The sequence below is a fragment of the Toxorhynchites rutilus genome, chromosome 3 (genome assembly GCF_029784135.1).
Source record: "Toxorhynchites rutilus septentrionalis strain SRP chromosome 3, ASM2978413v1, whole genome shotgun sequence".
In the NCBI taxonomy this organism is placed as follows: Eukaryota; Metazoa; Arthropoda; class Insecta; order Diptera; family Culicidae; genus Toxorhynchites; species Toxorhynchites rutilus.
In genome coordinates, this window is record NC_073746.1 from 25,584,272 (window position 1) to 25,605,390 (window position 21,119).

The 21,119-nt window shown below is 40.6% G+C and overlaps 2 protein-coding genes, 1 long non-coding RNA gene and 1 pseudogene across 3 annotated transcripts; 1 reads left to right on the forward strand and 3 right to left on the reverse strand.

The window, feature by feature from the left end:
• Positions 1-2,000: 2,000 nt before the first annotated feature.
• LOC129772963 (acetyl-CoA acetyltransferase, mitochondrial-like) lies at positions 2,001-11,602 on the reverse strand (annotated as a pseudogene).
• On the reverse strand, positions 6,101-8,811 carry LOC129777600 (uncharacterized). The gene is made up of 4 exons (XR_008743263.1): positions 8,762-8,811; positions 8,470-8,705; positions 7,915-8,385; positions 6,101-6,223 (listed from the first exon to the last, which is right to left on the reverse strand). It is a non-coding gene; the product is annotated as an uncharacterized LOC129777600 (long non-coding RNA).
• A 417-nt stretch (positions 11,603-12,019) lies between the features above and the next one.
• Positions 12,020-14,141, forward strand: LOC129775916 (gastrulation defective protein 1 homolog). Its single transcript, XM_055781164.1, has 2 exons — positions 12,020-12,179; positions 12,233-14,141. The coding sequence occupies exons 1-2, from the start codon at positions 12,104-12,106 to the stop codon at positions 14,107-14,109; spliced, it is 1,953 nt and encodes a 650-aa protein (XP_055637139.1). The 5' UTR covers positions 12,020-12,103; the 3' UTR covers positions 14,110-14,141.
• LOC129775917 (NTF2-related export protein) lies at positions 14,127-14,796 on the reverse strand. The gene is made up of 2 exons (XM_055781165.1): positions 14,625-14,796; positions 14,127-14,563 (listed from the first exon to the last, which is right to left on the reverse strand). Exons 1-2 carry the CDS (start codon positions 14,643-14,645, stop codon positions 14,165-14,167), a joined length of 420 nt encoding a protein of 139 aa, XP_055637140.1. The 5' UTR covers positions 14,646-14,796; the 3' UTR covers positions 14,127-14,164.
• Positions 14,797-21,119: the final 6,323 nt, after the last annotated feature.

Consider the following 21,119-nt stretch of genomic DNA (forward strand, 5'->3'; position numbering starts at 1 on the left):
TAGATTTCAGAAATGTATTGAATAGTGGAAGCTGTGATTTGAAGAAAACTTCTTTTGAGATGAGATGAAATAATGTCCACCGTTGGGGATTTGCTATAGTGTTAAGTATTATTTGTTTTATTCTTAATGCAAAAGGAATACATTTTTAAATACGTTGTGGAGGAAGAAAGGAGATCTGTTGGCGTCACGTATGTGTATCTTTTCCACCACTCTCCAGAAAACCATGTGAACTGCGAAAACTTGAAGCGGATTTTTTTATTCACCCTTATTCCGGATCCCGATCGGGTTTGAGATTAGCAAAATGATGCATTTTGTAACCCGTTCGACTTCGATTAGGCACATTTATCAATCCATTCGACTTCGAATTATTTCGAAATTTGTTTTTCATCAATACAAGGATGCCAAATTTGCAGACATGCTCGCAATGTTACTGATATTTCATTCTTGTTACAAACTCCATTCTGTTGTAGACTGTAGACTGTAGACTATTTTCAGTTGCAGACTGCAGGGATATGGTATTTCTTTTCTTTATGGATTGGGTCAGTTATCTGCGCTTGTTTTCAGCGATTCTCGTTTGTAGCTGGCAGATATTTATACACATCGACATTCCAGATTTTCGTTGCAGACTTTCAAAAAAGTCATCTGGCATCTCTGGAGGTGACGACATTTACTTTGATAAAGGCCAAAACGAAAACAGCAATTTGTGAACGGTTTTCATTAGCTGATAGTTCTAGACTTTTTCAAGGACGACTATTGCAGTAAAATTTCTGAATGTTTTACAAATAGATCAAAAAGGCTCGAAGGTATATATATATGGGTTTTCTTAAATATCGATTACTTGCAATGTGAAGTATAAAATGTTAAATTTGAAAATGTAAAGCATTGTGCAATTTCGGTTATGATTTTATTGTTTAAAACTTTCAATTTTTCAGATGCCAGAACCAACCGAAGATGTGGAAATCTTTGCTTTCCAGGCCGAAATCGCTGATATGCGTGAAATGATCTCTATGTGCACCCGTGGCCGAGTGGTTAGCGTCTCACATTATCATGCCGGGTGTTCGGGTTCGATTCCCGTTCTGGTCGGAGGGATTTTTCGTCAAAGAAATTTCCTTCAACTTGCACTGTGGTCACGCGTATTCTAGAGCTTGCCCCTCGGAATACATTCAAGGCGTGTTATTTGGCTGAAGAAATCTCAACTTAGTATTACTAAATGACGCTAGTTAATGCATACGTTGAGACGGCAAAAGTTCCACAGGGAACGTGAACGCCATTCAAGAAGAAGAAGATCTCTTCGGAATTGATTGAACTCTTCGGATGCTCTCGAAATTCGTTATGAATACAACAATGCTGGCTCTGACTATCATCGATACTGGCATTGGAATGACCAAAGCCGATCTGGTCAATAAGCTTGGTACGATTACCAAGTCCGAAACGAAAGCATTTATGGAAACTTTGCAAGCCAGAGCCGACATGTGAGTCTCAAATGATTCCGGCGGATCGCCACCCTGTCACATGTGCATCGCACACCGTTCATTATTGGCTGAATCAGACTTGTCAACATTCGAGAAAAACCGTGTTTTTAAATGATTATCCATAGCTGTAAGAACGTGAGAGAAAATATAAAAAATCTAATGTTATTTATTATATGGATACAATAATAAATCAGCTTCGATAAGATCACAAAAATTAATCAGCTTCGTGAGGCACTTGGGTGCACATTCTTTTAATGTGTTTTATTTCTTTACAGAAATTTTATAACAAAAACCTAATAAATGCACTTTTGTCTTGATCAATTCCTGATTCCATAAGACACATACTCTGTGGTACTCAAGACTTGGAAGCAATTTTTATTACATTTTCCAACTAAATCTTACAGTTTTTCAATCAGGTTGATTGAAAATTGCAGATTGCAGATCGGTGTACAGTCTGGCCAGTGTTGAGATTGTACGCCAAATGTGTGACCAAACAAGCAGCCGACATTCCGATAGGATGATTGGCGACTACTTAAACTTGAATTCCAACATGGCGACAACCTCTTTGCAAATACCGGTCAGCTGGAGTAATTTAGGAATTGCTAGCAGGCGCTATTGGAAAATAAATTGGATCGATTTCGACATCGGAAAATCCAATAATGCGAGCCAATCATTTGCACTTGAGATTTTCGGCCACTTCATGTCATAAAAATTGTAGCCGAAGCACCATTATTCAGAGTAGATGCACTCCCAGCGGTAACGTTTTCACTCTCACCTGAAATTAGAGATGGGCAAACCGTTCACGAACGGCACGAAAGAACTAGTTAGCCGAAAAGAGTGAACGAACGGTAGTTCTCCCCACGAACTGATTGCGAGCGAACGGTTTGTGAACGAACGGAACGAACTGATTCCGTAAGAACGGTTTGCGAGTGAACTGTTTGTGAACGAACTGAACGAAGTGTTTGCGGCCGAACTGTTTGCGAACAAACTAGTGCAGCTGAACTGATTTGCGCCGGACGGAATGGATAAATATAACGAGAACGCTTTGTTACCGTTTAGAAATTAGTTCTTCAATTAATTAAGTTAGATATAGAATTAAATAAATTAGAGTATAGGAAATTTCAAATGAACTAGGATTTAAGTTAGCTATAAATATAATTACACACACATATACTCACACCGAACACATAAACCTGTTGTCGGGCGAAAACGCCATAAAAGCCTTGGATTGCGCAATAGATATTTGATAAGCGACATCCGAAAAAGGGAACGATGGGAAAAGGAAAGCACTACTGGGTCTACAATAAAAGCTCTTTATCCAAGGCACAACAAAGCATTGTGATGGCCTCCGCAGGTGCTGACACAATGTGATTTCTGCCCAGTGCTCTGAATGTCAACGTGAAGAAATTCAAGCAAGCGCGGGTAAACGGCGGGAGTAACTATGACTCTCTTAAGGAGAGAGTAACAAATGGCGCCCAACTAAAATATATGCAAATCAAGTTTTCAGTAATCAAGTAATACACTATAGAAAATAGGGTGATAGTGAGATAGGGACGGTTGTTTCAAAAATCGATTAGAATTTCGAAACGGTAGCGTTGCACGAGCGACTCCAGTAGAATTATCTGAGTTTAGGCTTACTAGTGCGCGTACACTCATAAAAGTGAACAGGTTCTGCTGTAATCACATCAAATACCGGGAGTGAATATTCGCATTTTACTGAGAGAGAATAATGATTATTGGGTCTTGATTCATCTGAGGCAACTCAAATCCATTCTTGTTTTGTTTTGTGGGAGTTTTGTTTATTGTAATTGAATTTTTGTATATATATACATAATAGTTTCATTGTTTAAGAATAATTTTGTCGATATACGTTGAACCTAGAAAAAAAAAAATGTATTAATAATAAAATGGATTTGCTGGAGTTGTACAGACACATACATGTGTCTCACCTTTCAATTGAAGAGGTCGAACATGAACTTTTAATAAGAAATGTTTATTTCGAGTCTGATGAACATGAGAGTACCAAGAGAAGGAAGTTAAAGGATAAAATTAAATTAGAAACTGAATCAAAAACATTTACAGCATCCCAAACACGAAGGGAAATTACTGAGGAAATATTTATAATCAAAACGAAGTTGGAAAGGATCGAAAATTTGCTTGCGCAATGCAAGGTGGATAACTGGCAGCGTCAGAAACTGAAAACACGCCTCACTCATTACCGAGTTAGAGTGCTGTTGCTTTTGAAAGCTCCTAGAGCAGAAAAATATTTGTCAGGGATTGAGTCATTGCAAAAGCAGACTACGTGGTTAATGCAAAAATATTATCCTGATATAAGTGTTACACATAAAGCTTCGGAAACAACACAAATAGAGTCAGAAATACATGAGGTGTTACAAGAAGTCAGGAGTGAAATAGAGGAGTGGAATGAAACAGGTAGGAATGTCGGAACTGAAGACGACGAGACGAGTGAGAGTGAAGAAATAGGAGCCAATGGCAAACAACAAGCAGGTGAATCGTCGAGAGAGAAACCCGAAGAAATTTTAGGCATATTGGATCAATATGAGCAGGGAAAATTAAACAATACAGAAGAGCTGATAAAAATGTTTAAATCATTTGTACTTCAGACCTCAGAGCAACAGAAACAGATGAGAGAGAAAGAAATTGCGGAGGAGGAAAGACGGAAGAAAGAGTATGAGGAGAATAGGGATCGAAAAAAGAAGTTAGAAAAATTACTGGTGAACTTAAATGAAAAGCTTAAAACAGAGTCAGATCAAAACAAGTGCTCCGCTAGCCGAAATTGTAGTAAGCAAGTTGAGGAAAAGGGAGAAACTATAGCCGAGAGCAGTATCGAGAATACCTCTGGCCATATCGAATCGAATAGTAACATGAAAACTGAGAACAACAAATCGATCCTCAAAAATCACCATAATTCTTTTTCCGGAAAACATGATGGAAAGCATCACCGAAAAATGAGCTTTTCGTCATCCTCATATAGCAGTTCTTCTTCTTATGAAAGCTCTGATTTTTCCTGTTCTAGTGCTGAGAGCATCTGCTCAAAAGCTCCGAAAAAAATACATAAAACGAAACATAGAAGTTTGAAGAGAATACCCGTTTCGGAATGGAAATTGAAGTACGACGGGAAAGATCAAGGTCGACGATTAATCGAATTTTTGAAGGAAATAAAAATGCGCTGCAAAGCGGAAGATATCTCGGAGAGAGAATTATTCCGATCTGCATTCCACTTGTTCTCAGGGCGTGCTAAAGATTGGTTTATGGATGGGGTTGCAAATCGAGATTTCCGTAGTTGGTCTGAACTTAAACGGGAGCTCAAACGCGAGTTCTTGCCACCGGATTTAGATTTCCAAATTGAAATCCAGGCCACTAATCGCCGGCAAGCGCGTGGTGAGAAGTTCTCCGATTATTTTCATGACATACAAAAACTCTTTCAGTCCATGACTAGATCAGTGTCGGACCGGAGAAAGTTTGAAATAATCTGGCGCAATATGCGTTTTGATTATAAAAATGCATTGACGGGAGCGGGAGTAAAATCAATGTCAAGATTGAAAAAGTACGGTAGAATAATCGATGAGAATAACTGGAACATGTTTCAAAAACCTGGTGATACTCTCAACCACCCAAAAAGTAGTCATGTGAATGAAATAGAACTTGATTATATTCCGGAAAAACATTCGAAAATGGTCAATTCCGAAAAAGAAAAGAGAAGTTTTTATGGTAATAGACCTAAAATAGGAGAGAAGAAGAAAAATTTGCAACAAGAAGGGGAAAGACGAGAACAGGAGAGAAGGAAAGAACTAATTATGGATCCCATGGAAGGTTCAGCTAGAGGAACTATGCACACTTTGGCCGCCCAGTATAAACGTCCTCCGATAGGAACCTGTTACAATTGTAGGCAAGCAGGTCACCATTATGTCGATTGTCCCAAGGAAAGAACAAAATTTTGTCGAATATGTGGCTTTGCAGACGTAAGTACATTTTACTGTCCGCATTGTCAAAAAAACTAGAGGCATTCAGCTTGAAGAGGCAATCTGAAGCACAATCGACAAATCCTCTAAATTCAAACAGCGTTATACACAAGTTGAGTTCAAATGGTTTTCAACTTGTACTCGATGAAGATTATTACTCAGGGCCGGATATAGAAGAATTGCGACTACCAGTGAATGATGATAGCCGACCATTCATAAAGATAGAGGTAATGGGGAGAGAATTAATAGGACTGTTAGACAGTGGAGCACATAGGACCGTCCTGGGGGTAGGGTGCAAGAAATTGTTAAGAGACCTTAACTTGAAAGTGTTTCCAACGGAAGTTCAGTTGAAAACTGCCTCCGGTACGCCGGTCGAGGTAGAAGGCTACGTTCACTTGCCAATAACCTTCAACAATGAAAATAAAATCATTCCTGCCTTCGTTGCCCCACAGCTGAAGCGCAGACTGATTCTGGGTTATAGCGATTTTTGGAAATCGTTTAATATAAAACCGACTTTGCTTAGCGTTCAGCAGGTTGGAGAAATAACTGAGACTAATGTAGAAGAGATAGTTGTTAACGAGGGAGGGAAAAAGAAAGAAATTTTAAGTGAATCCCAGAAAGCGATCCTTGAGAACGTAAAGACTCACTTTAAAGTTGCTATCGAAGGTGAAACTCTTGACGTGACTAATTGGATATCGCACAAAATTGAATTTAAGGAGGAATTTCTTCACGCTCCCGCCGTCCGAATTAATCCCTATCCGACTTCTCCTGAAATGCAAAGAAAAGTTAATAAGGAACTGAATGAAATGTTGCGACAGGAAGTTATTGAACCCAGCCAGAGCGATTGGTCGTTGAGCACGGTACCAGTTTTGAAGCCAACGGGAGAAGTGCGTTTATGTTTAGATGCCAGACGTTTAAACGATCGGACCAAAAGGGATGCTTACCCTCTCCCTCACCAGGATCGAATTCTGAGTAGAGTAGGTGCGAGCCGTTTCTTGTCTACGATTGACTTAACCAAGGCGTTTCTACAGATTCCTCTCGATTCACAATCACGGAAATATACCGCGTTTTCCATATTGGGGAGAGGCTTGTTCCAATTTACCAGGTTACCTTTCGGACTGGTTAACAGCCCAGCCACATTAGCAAGACTTATGGACAAGGTCCTGGGATACGGGGAACTTGAGCCTAACGTATTCGTTTATCTCGACGACATAGTTGTCGTTAGCGATACATTTGAAGCTCATATCCACAGTTTGGAAGAAGTGGCTCGGAGACTGAAATCCGCCAATCTATCGATTAACATCGCCAAATCGAAATTTTGCGTAAAACAGTTACCGTACTTGGGCTATATACTGTCTACCGAAGGGTTGCGCCCCAGTCCAGAAAGAATAGAGGCAATAATAAATTACGAGCGTCCGGGTTCTCTCCGTTCGCTGCGTAGATTTTTAGGGATGGCCAATTACTATCGGCGTTTCATCCCTAATTTTAGTGAGGTGTCGGCTCCTCTAACAAATCTCCTTCGCAAGAAACCCAAAACTATAGCCTGGAATTCAACCGCTGAACAAGCTTTTATCAGTCTAAAGGACTGCCTGATTGCTGCTCCAATTCTGGCCAACCCGAATTTCGAGAAACCATTCCAAATACAGACGGATGCTAGTGATAGTGCTATTGCCGCTGTTCTCACACAGCAGCATGAGGAAGGTGAGAAAATTGTGGCCTATTACTCGCAGAAACTTTCCCCAGCGCAACAAGCCTATGCTGCCTCCGAGAAGGAAGGTTTAGCTGTATTATCGGCCATAGAAAAGTTCCGTCCCTATATTGAGGGAACCCACTTTCTAGTGGTCACGGACGCTTCCGCCCTCACCCATATAATGAAGGGAAAGTGGCGCACTTCCTCCCGATTAAGTCGATGGAGTATTGCTCTCCAGGGGTACGATTTCGAAATTCTCCATAGACGCGGTAAGGACAACATCATTCCGGATGCCTTATCGCGTTCCCTGGAAATTGGAGAAGTTGACCTCAAAGAGGATAGATGGTACTCCGAATTGTATAAAAAAGTACTAGCTGCTCCGGAGGACTATTTAGACTACAAAATTGAGGATGAGAAATTAATGAAATTCATCCCTTGTCAAACTGAGGTATTGGATTTCAGATTCGAGTGGAAGATTTGTGTGCCGGAGAAACTGAGGGAGGTCATTCTTCGAAAAGAGCACGAGGCAAACTTCCATATTGGGTATGAAAAATTGTTGCACAAAATGAGAGGGAGATATTTCTGGCCGAGGTTGGCCGCTTCAGTCAGGAAGTTTGTAAGCCAATGTCAAGTGTGTAGGGAATGCAAACCAGCCTACAATTCGCAACATCCAACCATAGGACAACCCCGAATCGCTCGAAAGCCGTTTCAAATATTGGCCATCGACTTTATTCAGTCCCTACCCCGCACTAAAACTGGCAATACTCACTTGCTCGTACTACTGGACCTTTTTTCCAAATGGACTGTGTTAGTACCCGTCAAGAAAATTTCAACCGAATCCATAATTAAAATCCTCCAGGAACAGTGGTTCCATCGCTATTCGGTCCCAGAAATTCTTATCAGCGATAATGCCACTTGTTTCCTTAGTCGCAAATTCCAGGAATTCCTTGAGCATTACCAGGTAAAGCATTGGGCCAATGCTCGATACCACAGCCAGGCAAATCCGGTGGAGCGTCTTAATCGTAGCATTAATGCTTGCATGAGGACGTACGTCAAGACCGATCAGCGCCTTTGGGATACCAGGATATCGGAAATCGAATACACGGTCAATAATACGGTCCATTCATCCACGGGATTCACTCCGTATAGAATTTTGTTTGGGCATGAAGTTGTAGCTGATGGGGAGGACCATCGTCGGGACGTTGACACGTCCAACACGACTGCAACGGGTAGAATTGGTCTGAAAATAAAAATTGATCGGAATGTTTTCGAGGCTGTCCATAAAAATTTGGAAAATGCCTATGGAAAAGGTGTGCGAACGTACAACTTTCGGCATCCTAAAGCGGCACCGACATATGAAGTAGGACAGTGCGTTTATAAACGCAATTTTTTGTTGTCTTCTGCTGAAGATGCTTATAAGTCCAAATTGGGTCCATTGTACACACCGTGCACTATTGTTTCTCGACGAGGGACGAGTTGCTACGAGCTCGTCGATGCCCAGGGGAAGTATCTCGGGGTTTATTCGGCTGCGGATCTCAAGCCGGGTATACCAAAACAAGGCTGAAAGGGATACAGTTATTATTTTTGTTTTATTTGTATATTTTAAGTACCAATACGTTGTGCGCTGCATCCGAGTCGAGCGTCGTATTAGAATAAGCAATGGAGGTATACCAGCTATAATTTTATAGTATAACTGGGCGAACTGATATTGAATGAAAGCACTATTTTTATGGATTATGGTTAATTTTAGATTAGTCATGTTGGAATAAACGGAATGAGAGAGAAATAGTTTGCATATTATAATGAGAAGCCTGTTTGAGGTAGTAGCCCGCGAAAAATGAAGAAAAACTGATCAGTGGAAAAAAGAAAAGCAATTGAAATTCATATCGCGAACTGTAGATGATTAAACCGGTTTTGTCTGCACTACAACTTTTCAACGTTTTCATCTTATTATGAGCGCTTCAGCAATCAATGATACCCAACACTGTAAAATAATGTTTTCAGCTAATATTATTATATATCAGGAAGAATTCGCAAATTCGATAGTGAGAATAATTCAATGAGATAATATATGTTTTGAGATTCTGAGAGAGGAGAAGGCCAAATAATTATTCGTAGAAGTAGAGACGTCGAAAAATAGTTTCCATTACTTGTATGGAGAACAAACTATTTGCTGTTTTGACGCAGATCTGTTAATTTTTGTTTGTCTCGAATGCAATAAAAGTTGCGACTCGACCCTGGGCTTATTTGAGATAATTCAACTAGATAAAATTAATCTCAAACATTGTTATCGATTAATTTTTAGGGGGAGTATGAGGTAGTGTTACCGTTTAGAAATTAGTTCTTCAATTAATTAAGTTAGATATAGAATTAAATAAATTAGAGTATAGGAAATTTCAAATGAACTAGGATTTAAGTTAGCTATAAATATAATTACACACACATATACTCACACCGAACACATAAACCTGTTGTCGGGCGAAAACGCCATAAAAGCCTTGGATTGCGCAATAGATATTTGATAAGCGACATCCGAAAAAGGGAACGATGGGAAAAGGAAAGCACTACTGGGTCTACAATATAAGCTCTTTATCCAAGGCACAACAAAAGCTATTAAAGTGATCCCGATTATAGAAATTCAAATAAAACATTTGAAAACTGCAGTTCGACCTGAAAGGACGGAAGGATCAGGTATGGTTTTGGATAAAGAGCAAGACCCAGTAGTAACTCTGGACTTTCAATTTTTTCCCATCAGGACCCAATATTTTTGCCCGGAATTCATAGGGTTACCAACCCTATAGTAACTCTTCGAGCTACGGCAAAGCTCGCGGCGCCCAGGTTTCGCTCGACAACATCCGGCCGGCCACATCACACTGACATATACACAAATGTAAGTTGAATAAACAAAAAAAAAAGGAATCTATCTGTGTTTTTACTTGTGAACTGAATCCTTGATTTGTGCCCAAAAAGAGAGTGAGCCGATCTTGAGCCTCCGAGTGTCAAGCTCGAGCTAGCCGAGTTAAAAGAGGCAGTTGAAAGCCCACCCTCAATGGTCCCCGTGGCTTAGACCAGGGATCGAGGGCTTTTCTAGGATTAGCCCTTCTGGCTAGTCTGACATAAATAAGAGAGAGTAACAGCTTGTAAGGAAAATAAAACGATTTGTCATTTATGAGCAAAATGCATGTAACTCATGGTTTATTTTGTTAATGTATACTCAATTTTGGGTTAAAAATTAAATTAGATTTTCGTAGTTTTAAAACCAAAACTATATATTTTCAATTTCATGTATTTTTTCAACTGAGCGTAACAATCATATGCTTTCTGATTATCAGAAAAAATCTGGGGCGATTCATGGATTAGGTAAACATAAAATATTATAGTGAGGGCATGTTGAGAAAAAAGTTTTTTCGTTGATTTCAATTCATTGTTTGGCCTATTGCGTGTACGTGTTATCGTGATTGTTTGTATGATTGATTGTTAGTGAAAATCGCTGCTGATTTTTTTGCTTGAATAAAAATTATAAAATATGATCTTACATGGAACCTGTGTTTGTCCAAAAAGAGAATATGAAAAATTGCACATATGTTGTTGTGCGCATCAAATTATTACATAAACTTTTGTCGATCGATAAACATATATTTTCACATACAGTTTGCGATTTTTAAAGATGCAGCTTATCTTTCCTCACTAAATTTCAAGAATATAAATCCCATACGTACACTATCCAATCCAACGATATCAATTAATAGCTGTCTATTGATGTTGGGTTCCTGTTAACATTCTATGTTGTTCTTAATACCGCTGAACGAAACAGCGAAATAACGGTTCAAAAGAACTGATTCACTTAGATGAACGGTTAGTGAGTGAACCGTTCATCAAAGTGAACTGTTTTGCCCATCTCTACCTGAAATACTGTAGCCAATTGACTGAATTTGTAGAAATTAATTCGTTTATATCCGTCATCTCCGCTAACAACATCCGGCTTGCCGTGCTTTCCAGGGATTGTCACAGGCGTTATTTGTGCATCAAAAATCTTTGCAAACCAAGTTGCAGTACTTCGTTTGTAGCTGTTCAAAGCGAATTCATCCTGATCCTGGCAGATTTTTTTCACAGTATTTTCCGCGCAATTCCCCATGTGGAATTTGTTGTAAACATCGATCAGTCCGTAGAACACAATATCGTCCTGTATGGTGCATTCGATATTGACTCCATTCCTCCCGCCGGTACATCTTGTTGGCCCAGCATCGACGCTTGCGCTAATGCTTTTCATTCCGGATGAGCACACTTTATTAACAGTTGTGCAGATTGTGCTTTTTTGAAGCCATGTGAAAGTGACCACTTGCCTAACAGGAACCTGGCCCAATCCAGCAGCTTTCACATTACAAACTTCCTGTATGTCTCCTTTGTTTTTGTTTTGGTTTTACAGTTGTCTGATTGCTGCGATGAAACTTCGACATTCGAAATTCACCGCCCTTCAGAATTTGAGGCGAACGGGTAGAATGCAAAATTTTCGAACTCGATCGGATCGTGAAATCCAATCAATCCAATCGCCGATCGTGAACCGGAATGAGGGTGAATGTTTTCAAAATGTCTTAACAGTAAGTTAAATGTCTTCAAAATGAGGACATGTCTTCAAACCTGGCATCCCTGGTGACAGGGTACAGCTAGTATTATATATAATTAATAATTAGATAATTATAATATTTTACCTAAAATAAAATGAATAACGCGTAAATGGCGATGTTTTAAAATAGATTTGTGATTAAAATTGCGGTCCGATAGAAAAGTTTAATCCAACTCAAAATTAGTCATGCATGTCAATGTGCTTTTTTTCGAGTGTATTTCCAAAACTTCTGAAGGGTTCCGTTCTCCGTTTATTTGTATACAAACAAAACGTCCGATCGTTGATTTGCGGCTATTATTGGGTGTAAAAATCGATTCGCATCTTTATAGCCAGCATGAACAGAGGAAAAATAACATTCGGAAAAATACAATTGAAAACGACCACGAATAAAGATGAAGAGAATCCCACAGGTAAGTGCAATAAGTGCCCGTTGAATGTTCATATACGAGGTTCATCTTTCCAGCTTCCGGATTCGGTTCGTTCGGTCGATTCGAATCAACGCCCGGACCCGGTCCATCAAGCGCCCTGCATGCTGCGGAGGTGGAGAAAATCTCAAACGACTTAGAAAACAGCAAGATGCAGGAACTGATGGGAATATCCGGATTTGGCCGGAAAGCCAAACAGTTTGACATCAACGAAATGATCCAGAAGGCAAAAGAAAACGCCCCAAAAGCGGAGTCAGATGGTAAGGCTATTCCGCTGCCACCGGCGGAACCATCGGACGACGATGACGACAGTGATGCGGAGATAATTGGTCCGATGCCAACAATGATGGCACCGGAGGGGGGTGGAAAGACGAAGCAACGAAAGCGGGAGGGAGATGGTGATGAAGATGACAGTGACGATGACGACGATGATGAGGATGATGATTTTGACGAGGATGCTCCGATCAATAAAATACCTAATTCACATGAGGTCGAAATGCGGCATGGCTCGAGGGCGGTAATTGCACTAGCTGCTGATACCTCTGGCGTGAGATTAGCCTCTGGTTCGGTGGATTATAATCTGAATTTCTGGGATTTCTCCGGTATGGATAAATCAATGAAAAGCTTTAGAAGTTTGCAACCGTGCGAGAACCATCCGATTAGAGATTTGCATTATTCCAACACGGGAGATATGATTCTGGTGATCTCGGGAAGTTCCCAGGCGAAGGTGCTGGACCGCGATGGGTTCGAGAAGATGGAATGCGTGAAGGGTGATCAATATATTACTGATATGACCAGGACAAAAGGTCACGTGGCAGGACTGACCGGCGGAAGCTGGAATTTTATTAAGAAAGACGAGTTCATGACTTGTGCGATGGATTCGACGCTAAGAACGTGGGTATTTGCCCGGTCTAAGGAACAAAGAAATGTTATCAAAACTAGAGCTCAGGGAGGCTTGAAGACGATTCCCACTACATGCACCTATAACAGAGATGCGACCCTAATCGCTGCTGGCTGCAGTGATGGTTCCATACAAACGTGGGACACGAGGAAGATGTTTGTTAATACGACTCATTGCGTCAGAGACGCTCATGTTAAAGGAAGTGACATTTCGTCGATTCTTTTTTCTTATGCTGGAAGCATATTAGCAAGCAGATCAATGGATGAGACCCTCAAACTATGGGACATGAGAGCATTTAAAAAACCTCTCCATGTATTTGACAATCTATTCTCACGCTACGATACAACTGATTGTTGCTTCAGTCCGGATGATACCATGGTGCTGACCGGAGAGTCTCTTCCGCAAGGACAAAAGTATGCAAATTTGTTCTTTTTCGACACGAAAACCTTCGAGACGGTAACGACTATTCCCATCACGGATTCACATGTGATTCGAACTCATTGGCATCCGAAGTTGAACCAGATCTTCCTCGGATGTGGAAATGGAATTATCCGAGGTCTGTACGATGAGAAGCGAAGCATGAGGGGGGCCAAACTTTGCGTGGTTCGAACCTATCGTCGTAAGAAGGATGCGGAAGTGATCGGAGCTGCCCAAGTCATTACTCCTCACGCGCTGCCGATGTTCCGTCAGGAGAAGTCTCGCTCGCATCGAAAAAAGCTGGAGAAGGATCGTTTGGATCCAGTCAAATCCAAGCGACCGGATTTGCCCATTACCAGTGGACAGGGTGGGCGTGTTGCCAGTTCCGGAGGTACCTTGTCATCGTATGTCATTAGGAATCTGGGCCTGAGCAAGAGGGTGGAAGACGATCAAGATCCTCGTGAGGCAATCCTCAAATATGCGAAGGAGGCAGAAGAGAACCCTTATTGGATTGCGCCAGCCTACTCGAAAACCCAACCGAAGGCAATCTTTGTGAATGAAGATGAGCCGGAAAGTAAGAAATCGAAGAAACAATAAATAAAAAGTCTTAACCCTTCCAGTGAATCAAATTGTCAGTTTAATTATAGTTTACTTAAAAGATAGCATCCTGCAAACGGAAACAGTCGCTGGCAATTTTCCACTTGTCCCCCTGTGCCGTTATCATAAACGTTTGCTGGAATGGCTTCGATGGATTTTCCTGAAACTTAACGGTCCCAGAAACTTGTATCACGAACGTGAGCTGCGATGAGACGGCATCGTCAATGATGGGTTGTGCGTCCAGAGTTTGCAATATGTGTTCCGATCGAGGCAACTCTTGGAAGTACTTCTGGATGTTATCCTTTCCGGTGGCACCGTTACCATTCCACACTAGCAGACCGTTGTCCATATACAGGCGGGCCATTTGGTGGCGTTTCTTGTCCACACTTTCATAGTAAAGTTTGGTGAACTCTTCCGCCGTGCGGCAGGCGGTATCGATTTTTGTGCGTAATTCCTACAATGATCAGAGAGCGCATAACCTAGCTGAAGCATTACGTTTGGAAACAATAGCTTACCTGATCAATAATGATAGCCATGGTTGCAATGAACAAATGCGAACTCAAATACAGTTGATTTTCCTCTTATTTCACTTTTGAATGCCTGCTTCAGCACCTAAACTTTGGGATTTGAATTACAATGAACTAAACACTTGTTGTTTTCGTTGTGCTTCGTATACAAATTTTGGCGTTTGATGCGGCTTTTCATGGCCCTTCAGAATCGATCATTTTCTGTAGTTTTTACAGTGAAGGCTTCGGCATTGTTTCCAGAAATGATGTAGGCTGCGTTCGTATTTATTTGTTCGAAATGAACGTTGAAAATCTCAAGGGGTTGTCCACATACCACCACGTGGACAGGAAAAGCACTGTTTTAGATTCTCCCTCTTCTCCCGTGGACAAGCGTTAACATTTCTAAACCCCTCCTTCTGCGGTCCGCGGTTCTTCTATATATTTTTTGATTAAATTGATTAGGGAAACGACTGAATTCCGCCTTTATTCCATTTCGGTTTGTTTTTTTTTTAATTTCAGTTTGTTATACAGTCAACTCTCCCAAACTCGATGTTCTTGTGATAGACACACAAGACACACAGCACTATTAAATACTCAAAAACCAATATATATTTTTTTCTCAATGTAGTATTCAACACGCTCTAATACCTTGGACAGACATACAACTGTACTAGCGCTGTACGTGTACAGCGTTGTACAGGTACCACGATAGCATGACACACATACTTTGGTTGTACATTGTACCGCATGTCAGACTGACAATCAGAAGTTTGAAATTATTGCATTGTATTTTCACCAATATTTCAATGAAAAAGGTTTTTATTTAGCGTCTAAACTATCGAATACAACAAATATGTTTCAATCTGAGTTATTAACTCAAGAGAAAGTCAATGAAAAGATTGTATACCAAATGTTTTGATTCGTTTTGTTCATGCTACCCACCACTAATCGTCTATGGCGCTGCGCACAGTTTCATCGCGATCTCCAATACAGAACGTTCGATCAGCGCTTGAATGAATTCTTCTTTTCGCTACTCTGACTCCGCTCTGCGTATGTTGAGGGGCGAATTCTCTGCAAATGGCTTAAGCAGCCACGAGCCCGATAGCCATTTTGATGTCGCTTTTCCCTGCTTAACCTGTACCACTTTTGTTTCTTCCGCAACATTACGCGATGTACGACTTAACTTTTTGTCTGTTAATGTTTGATTATTTGAATTAATTTTTTAAATGTTTGTTGATTTCCTCTATACATTCACTTGTATTTGCTTGCATTGAACATTGGATCACACAAAAAAAAAATTATATATACACTGGTCTTGGGCATTACCCGACTCAGCTGTTTTTTACTTAACAAGTTGGCCTTGGGCTTGACCCGACTCAACTGTTCCTTGAGCTACACTCGTTGAATTTTGTTTTATCTCATTTATTTATTTTTAATATAAGTTGGCCTTGGGCTTCTCCCGACTCAACTGTAACCGAAACTCGATGTATAACTTTTCTGTACAAGTTGGCCTTGGGCTTAACCCGACTCAACTGTTTTGGCCTAGAGCTATACTCGACTCAAAACTTTTAGTACAGGTTGGCCTTGGGCTTGATCCGACTCAACTTTTTTTGACTATGATTCATACTCAGTGTGATACTTTTTATTTATAAGTTGGCCTTGCGCTGAACCAGACTCAACTGTTTTGGCCTAGAACTATACTCGACTCAAAACTTTTAGTACAAGTTGGCCTTGGGCTTAACTCGGCTCAACGGTTTTGACTTTAGGTAAATCATTTTCCTAGCAACCCTTCTCACCACATAAATAATAGAAACAAATACATGATACTACAACTATCAGCCGTCAAATAAAAACAGTTACAAGATTTCATAAGAAACCTGACTCAGATTATCATGAAACCGTGAGTACCTTGAACATTGCTCCGTTTTATAGAATTCCATTTATCCATATAGAATTCATACATGAAACGCAAATAATTACGACATCATATTTTGTCTACCAATACTAATACACGTACCACTTCACCTGGATATATATCTCGAGGGTTCCATCTGCTCATCCGTCTAAGCCAGAAACGAAAACATTATTTATATTTCTCGTTCTATCGCTCACCAGTCGGAGAATTTGATTGAATTCATTCTCCTTTCCAGCGAATCTTGTATGGCAGGATCGCCAATGTGATATTCCGACATACAAGACACACAGCACTTTTAAATGCTCAAAAACAATATATATTTTTATCTCAATGTAGTATTCAACATACTCTACGGCAAGGCGCAAATTGAGACGCATATAGCGCGAGTAACTTGGCGCGATATAGCGCCTGTTTTTGTGGCTAATGAAAACAGATAGAAGGGCGCAAATTGGCCAGATGACGCAAGATGGTGGAGCGCTCGTGAGACACGACTCGCGCGACGCTGTGGCTGAACACAGAACACAGTTTCTCGTGCTGGTCATGCCGGTTGTAGTAGTTGTGTTGGTGAACAATCATATAGCGCCATGGGTTTGACACTGTATGGCTGTACTGGTCGGGTGATTGTGTTAGTAAATAAATATATCGCGCAACTCTATGTTAATCAGTCATTGTATGCGAGTGGCATGTTATTTACACCAAACTGCGACTCAATATGCGCTCCACCACGCTACGTTTGTGGCACGTATGAGTCGTGTTGGTAGTCTCGCGTTCGCTTACGAGCGCTATACGCTTCTCAATTTGCGCCTAGCCTAACTGTCATTCCAACTACACACTAAATCTAGCATACCACAGTTCTGTATCTCGATAATTTCCCTAACTCGATGGGTTTCATGGCACCTTCAATTAATTTTACAGGCATTTTTCTCTCCATAACTCGAACCTCCCTAACTCGATGATCCCCTGGATATCGAGTTAGGGAGAGTTGACTGTATTACATTTCGTCGGCCCAATTCTATGTTTTATTAAATTTACCGCAGTCATTGGAATAGCTTTGCTGTTGCACTCGAACAGACTCTCGCAACTTTTTTCTTTTCTTTTATTCAATGTTTCTTTTTTAGTCCAAATATCTCTATGTCTCAAACTTCTACTCTTTCTCTGCAATCAATTGTTGCTCTTTCGATTTTGACTTCGACTTTCAACTCTCTACTCTTCATTTCCTACTATCTACTCTATACTTTGTTCTCTCTTCTCTCTACCCTCTGCTCTTTATTTTAAACTCTCTACTCTCTACTATCTACTCTCTACTATCTACTCTCTACTCTCTACTCTCTACTTTCTACTCTCTACTCTCTACTCTCTACTCTCTACTCTCTACTCTCTACTCTCTACTCTCTACTCTCTACTCTCTACTCTCTACTCTCTACACTCTACTCTCTACTCTCTACTCTCTACTCTCTACTATCTACTCTATATTCTCTATTCTCTACTCTCTACTCTCTACTCTCTACTCTCTACTCTCTACTCTCTACTCTCTACTCTCTACTCTCTACTCTCTACTCTCTACTCTCTACTCTCTACTCTCTCTACTCTCTCTACTCTCTCTACTCTCTCTACTCTCTCTACTCTCTCTACTCTCTCTACTCTCTCTACTCTCTCTACTCTCTCTACTCTCTCTACTCTCTCTACTCTCTCTACTCTCTCTACTCTCTCTTCTCTCTCTTCTCTCTACTCTCCCTACTCTCAACTCTCTCTACACACACAAACACATACACGCATCATGCACGCACAAACGAACACATGCACACACGCAGTTGCGCACAGTCTCACACACAAAAAAAAACACATCGCAGCTGCTGACTGCTCACGTTCACAACCAAAACACACACTCCCGCATACGCACACGCACATGTACACGCAAACGTTCACGCACATGCACACACAAACACATACACGCACATGCACACGCAGACGCGCGGTCTCACAAACATAACACATGCAAACGCGCAAAAAAAGTTGTGCCATGGCGTACAGGATTTCGGCCCTTCTGGTTATCTGAAACAAAAAAATCGAACAGGTTCTGAATCAGTGAAGATGTCGCTATCGCATGAACCTCGGACAAGTCAAAAACATGTTTTTTGGCAAAATAACGACCGTTTGAAAAACAAAATGCGGTATAAAACGTTTTTTCTTACGTTTCCGATTTTTTACAAATAGAAAAATTAAAAAATATTATTTTTTAGAGGTTCATGCGATAGCGAGATGTCTGCAGATTGTATCCATATATATTCGACATTAATCGGTTCCGTAGAACTTGAGATATCGTGTACGCCAGTTTGAAAAAAGCTAGTTCTGAGAAAAACGCGTTTGAAGCTCATTGTTATGGCCGTAACAGGTTAGATACCCCATCAATAAAATGGCTCTAACTCGGTAAATAATATTTTTAATAAATTTTAATAAATAATATTTTGTGTTTTTATTCTTTATTTTTGAGACTTTCAGCCTCCTGGGCTGGTTCGTCTCAGACGGTAAATAATAGGATTTTCGATAAGTCCTTTCTAGAGTATATTCTTGAATGCCTAAACTAAAGAAATGTGAAGAAAAAAAATTTGATTTTTGACGTAGAACTACGTCTAACATTAAGTGTGCCAAATCAGGAAACAGGTCACGTTTTTATGAAATAAAGTTACTATTTTTGCTGCGAACGGATTTTAACGATTTGCATACCAATCGAATTGGAAATTTTCTAATATTTGTTTTATATGCTATACATTACAATCCCTTAGTCTGTATATGATTTAAATTAATGAAAATTGGAAGCAATTCGATTTCCCCATACAATTGTTCTGTCCATTTGTGTACTTTTCCGAACAGAGCTGTCAATAACGGGCATCTTATGCAGCCGCTAGAATAGAAACAACGAAGGGGGATAGCGAAAAGAGAATATTTGCGAAGTAAACTCCACTCTTGCATAGTAAGTAAGCTGCCGCTAGCTTATAAGTATTGCATCTCCTCTGAGGAAAATTCTCAGAATCTTTCTCTGCCTGAAACAACAAAGGTCGCTTATTCTGCTCGTTTTGTGTTTTATGAGAATATTTCACTTGAAGTGCATCTGGCATTGCAAGATAATAGTGCAAATGGTTATATGTCGCTTCTAGCCAACAGTGTTTGGCTCTGTGTGTGTTGCTTGTTTTCGTTGCGCGAAACTTAGAACTTGTTCATTTCCTGTATATGTGAATAGCAAGCATGTGAAGACATTTTTTCGTACCAGTACCACTGAAAAAATCATCTGGCATCCATGGTTCCCGCTCCTAAAGCCGGGTTTATACGTTGTCAGTTACTCGGTGCGAGTTAAGTGCGATTCACATACAACATCCACCTCACGTTCATGCCCCGTCACGTTACGTTACGCCAATTACGTAACTTTAAGCGCTAAACGAACCGAAGAATGACAAACGTACCCATACCACAAAATTTGACATTTGATTTGTATTATAAGCAACCGAGCTAATCTAAAGTTTTTTTTTATACGGGCGAGTAGCTACACACATACAAAACAAATGTCAAATTTGGTGGTATGGGTACTTTCGTCGTTCTTCGGTTCGTTTAGCGTTTATCTTGCACCGAGTAACTGACATCGTATAAACTCAGCTTGAAGATATTCATTCGCGATAACAATTGTACATTGTCGGTGCCTGGTGGCGACCTTCAATTCGGAGCCATAATTTGGTCCCATCTAGAAAAAGGTGACAAGCTAGATTGTGAGAATTATCTGTAGTAATCGGGTCGTGCTTAAAGAGAAAATGTCCTAATTAATTCTCGTTTATTCTCACTCTGAGTAATATTTTCGTCCAGCACTCATCGTTGATCGCCAGTCCTCCACAATTGTTGCTCTTCTCCTCCCTTTACGAACGTTCCCATTTCATCAGGTACGTCACTTTCTATAATAGATAGAGGTAAGACTCCACACTACCGTGCAGTTACGACCCTGAATTGTGCCTTTAAAAATGTTATTCCAGATTCTCTTCCGTCGTCAATCGCCAATAGTAAGCAGATTTGTGGGAACATATCAGTCAGGATTCATGCCAAGGTTCTCGACGATGGACCAGATTTTTACCTCCCAAAGAGCCGTGAGCATCAAGACCCTACGAACCACATCTTCGTCGACTTCAAAGATATGATACAATCGTCTGACGACAGCTATGGAGAATTATGGACGAACATGGTTTTGCCTGAATGCTGACAAGACTGGCAACGATAAACGGTGTGCAGTGCCGTGTTCGGGTCTCAGGCGGAATCATTCGAAACTCACAGGGAAATTCGACCAGGCGATGGATTCTCCTGTCTGCTCTCCAACGTGGCGTTGGAAGGTGTTGGGCGGAAAGTGAAATTGGCTTTCGTGAAATTCGAAAACGCTGTATCGACGGAAGTCGCGTCTACTCTGCGCTCCAAACATCCGTACCATGTGAAAATTTCTTATACGACCGGTAGTCCTCTGCGGGTACGAAGCATGGACGATGCTTGTGTGCACTTGGTGTTTTTGAACGTCGGGTTTCTGAACAATATACAGCGGTGTACAGGAAACCGGAGTA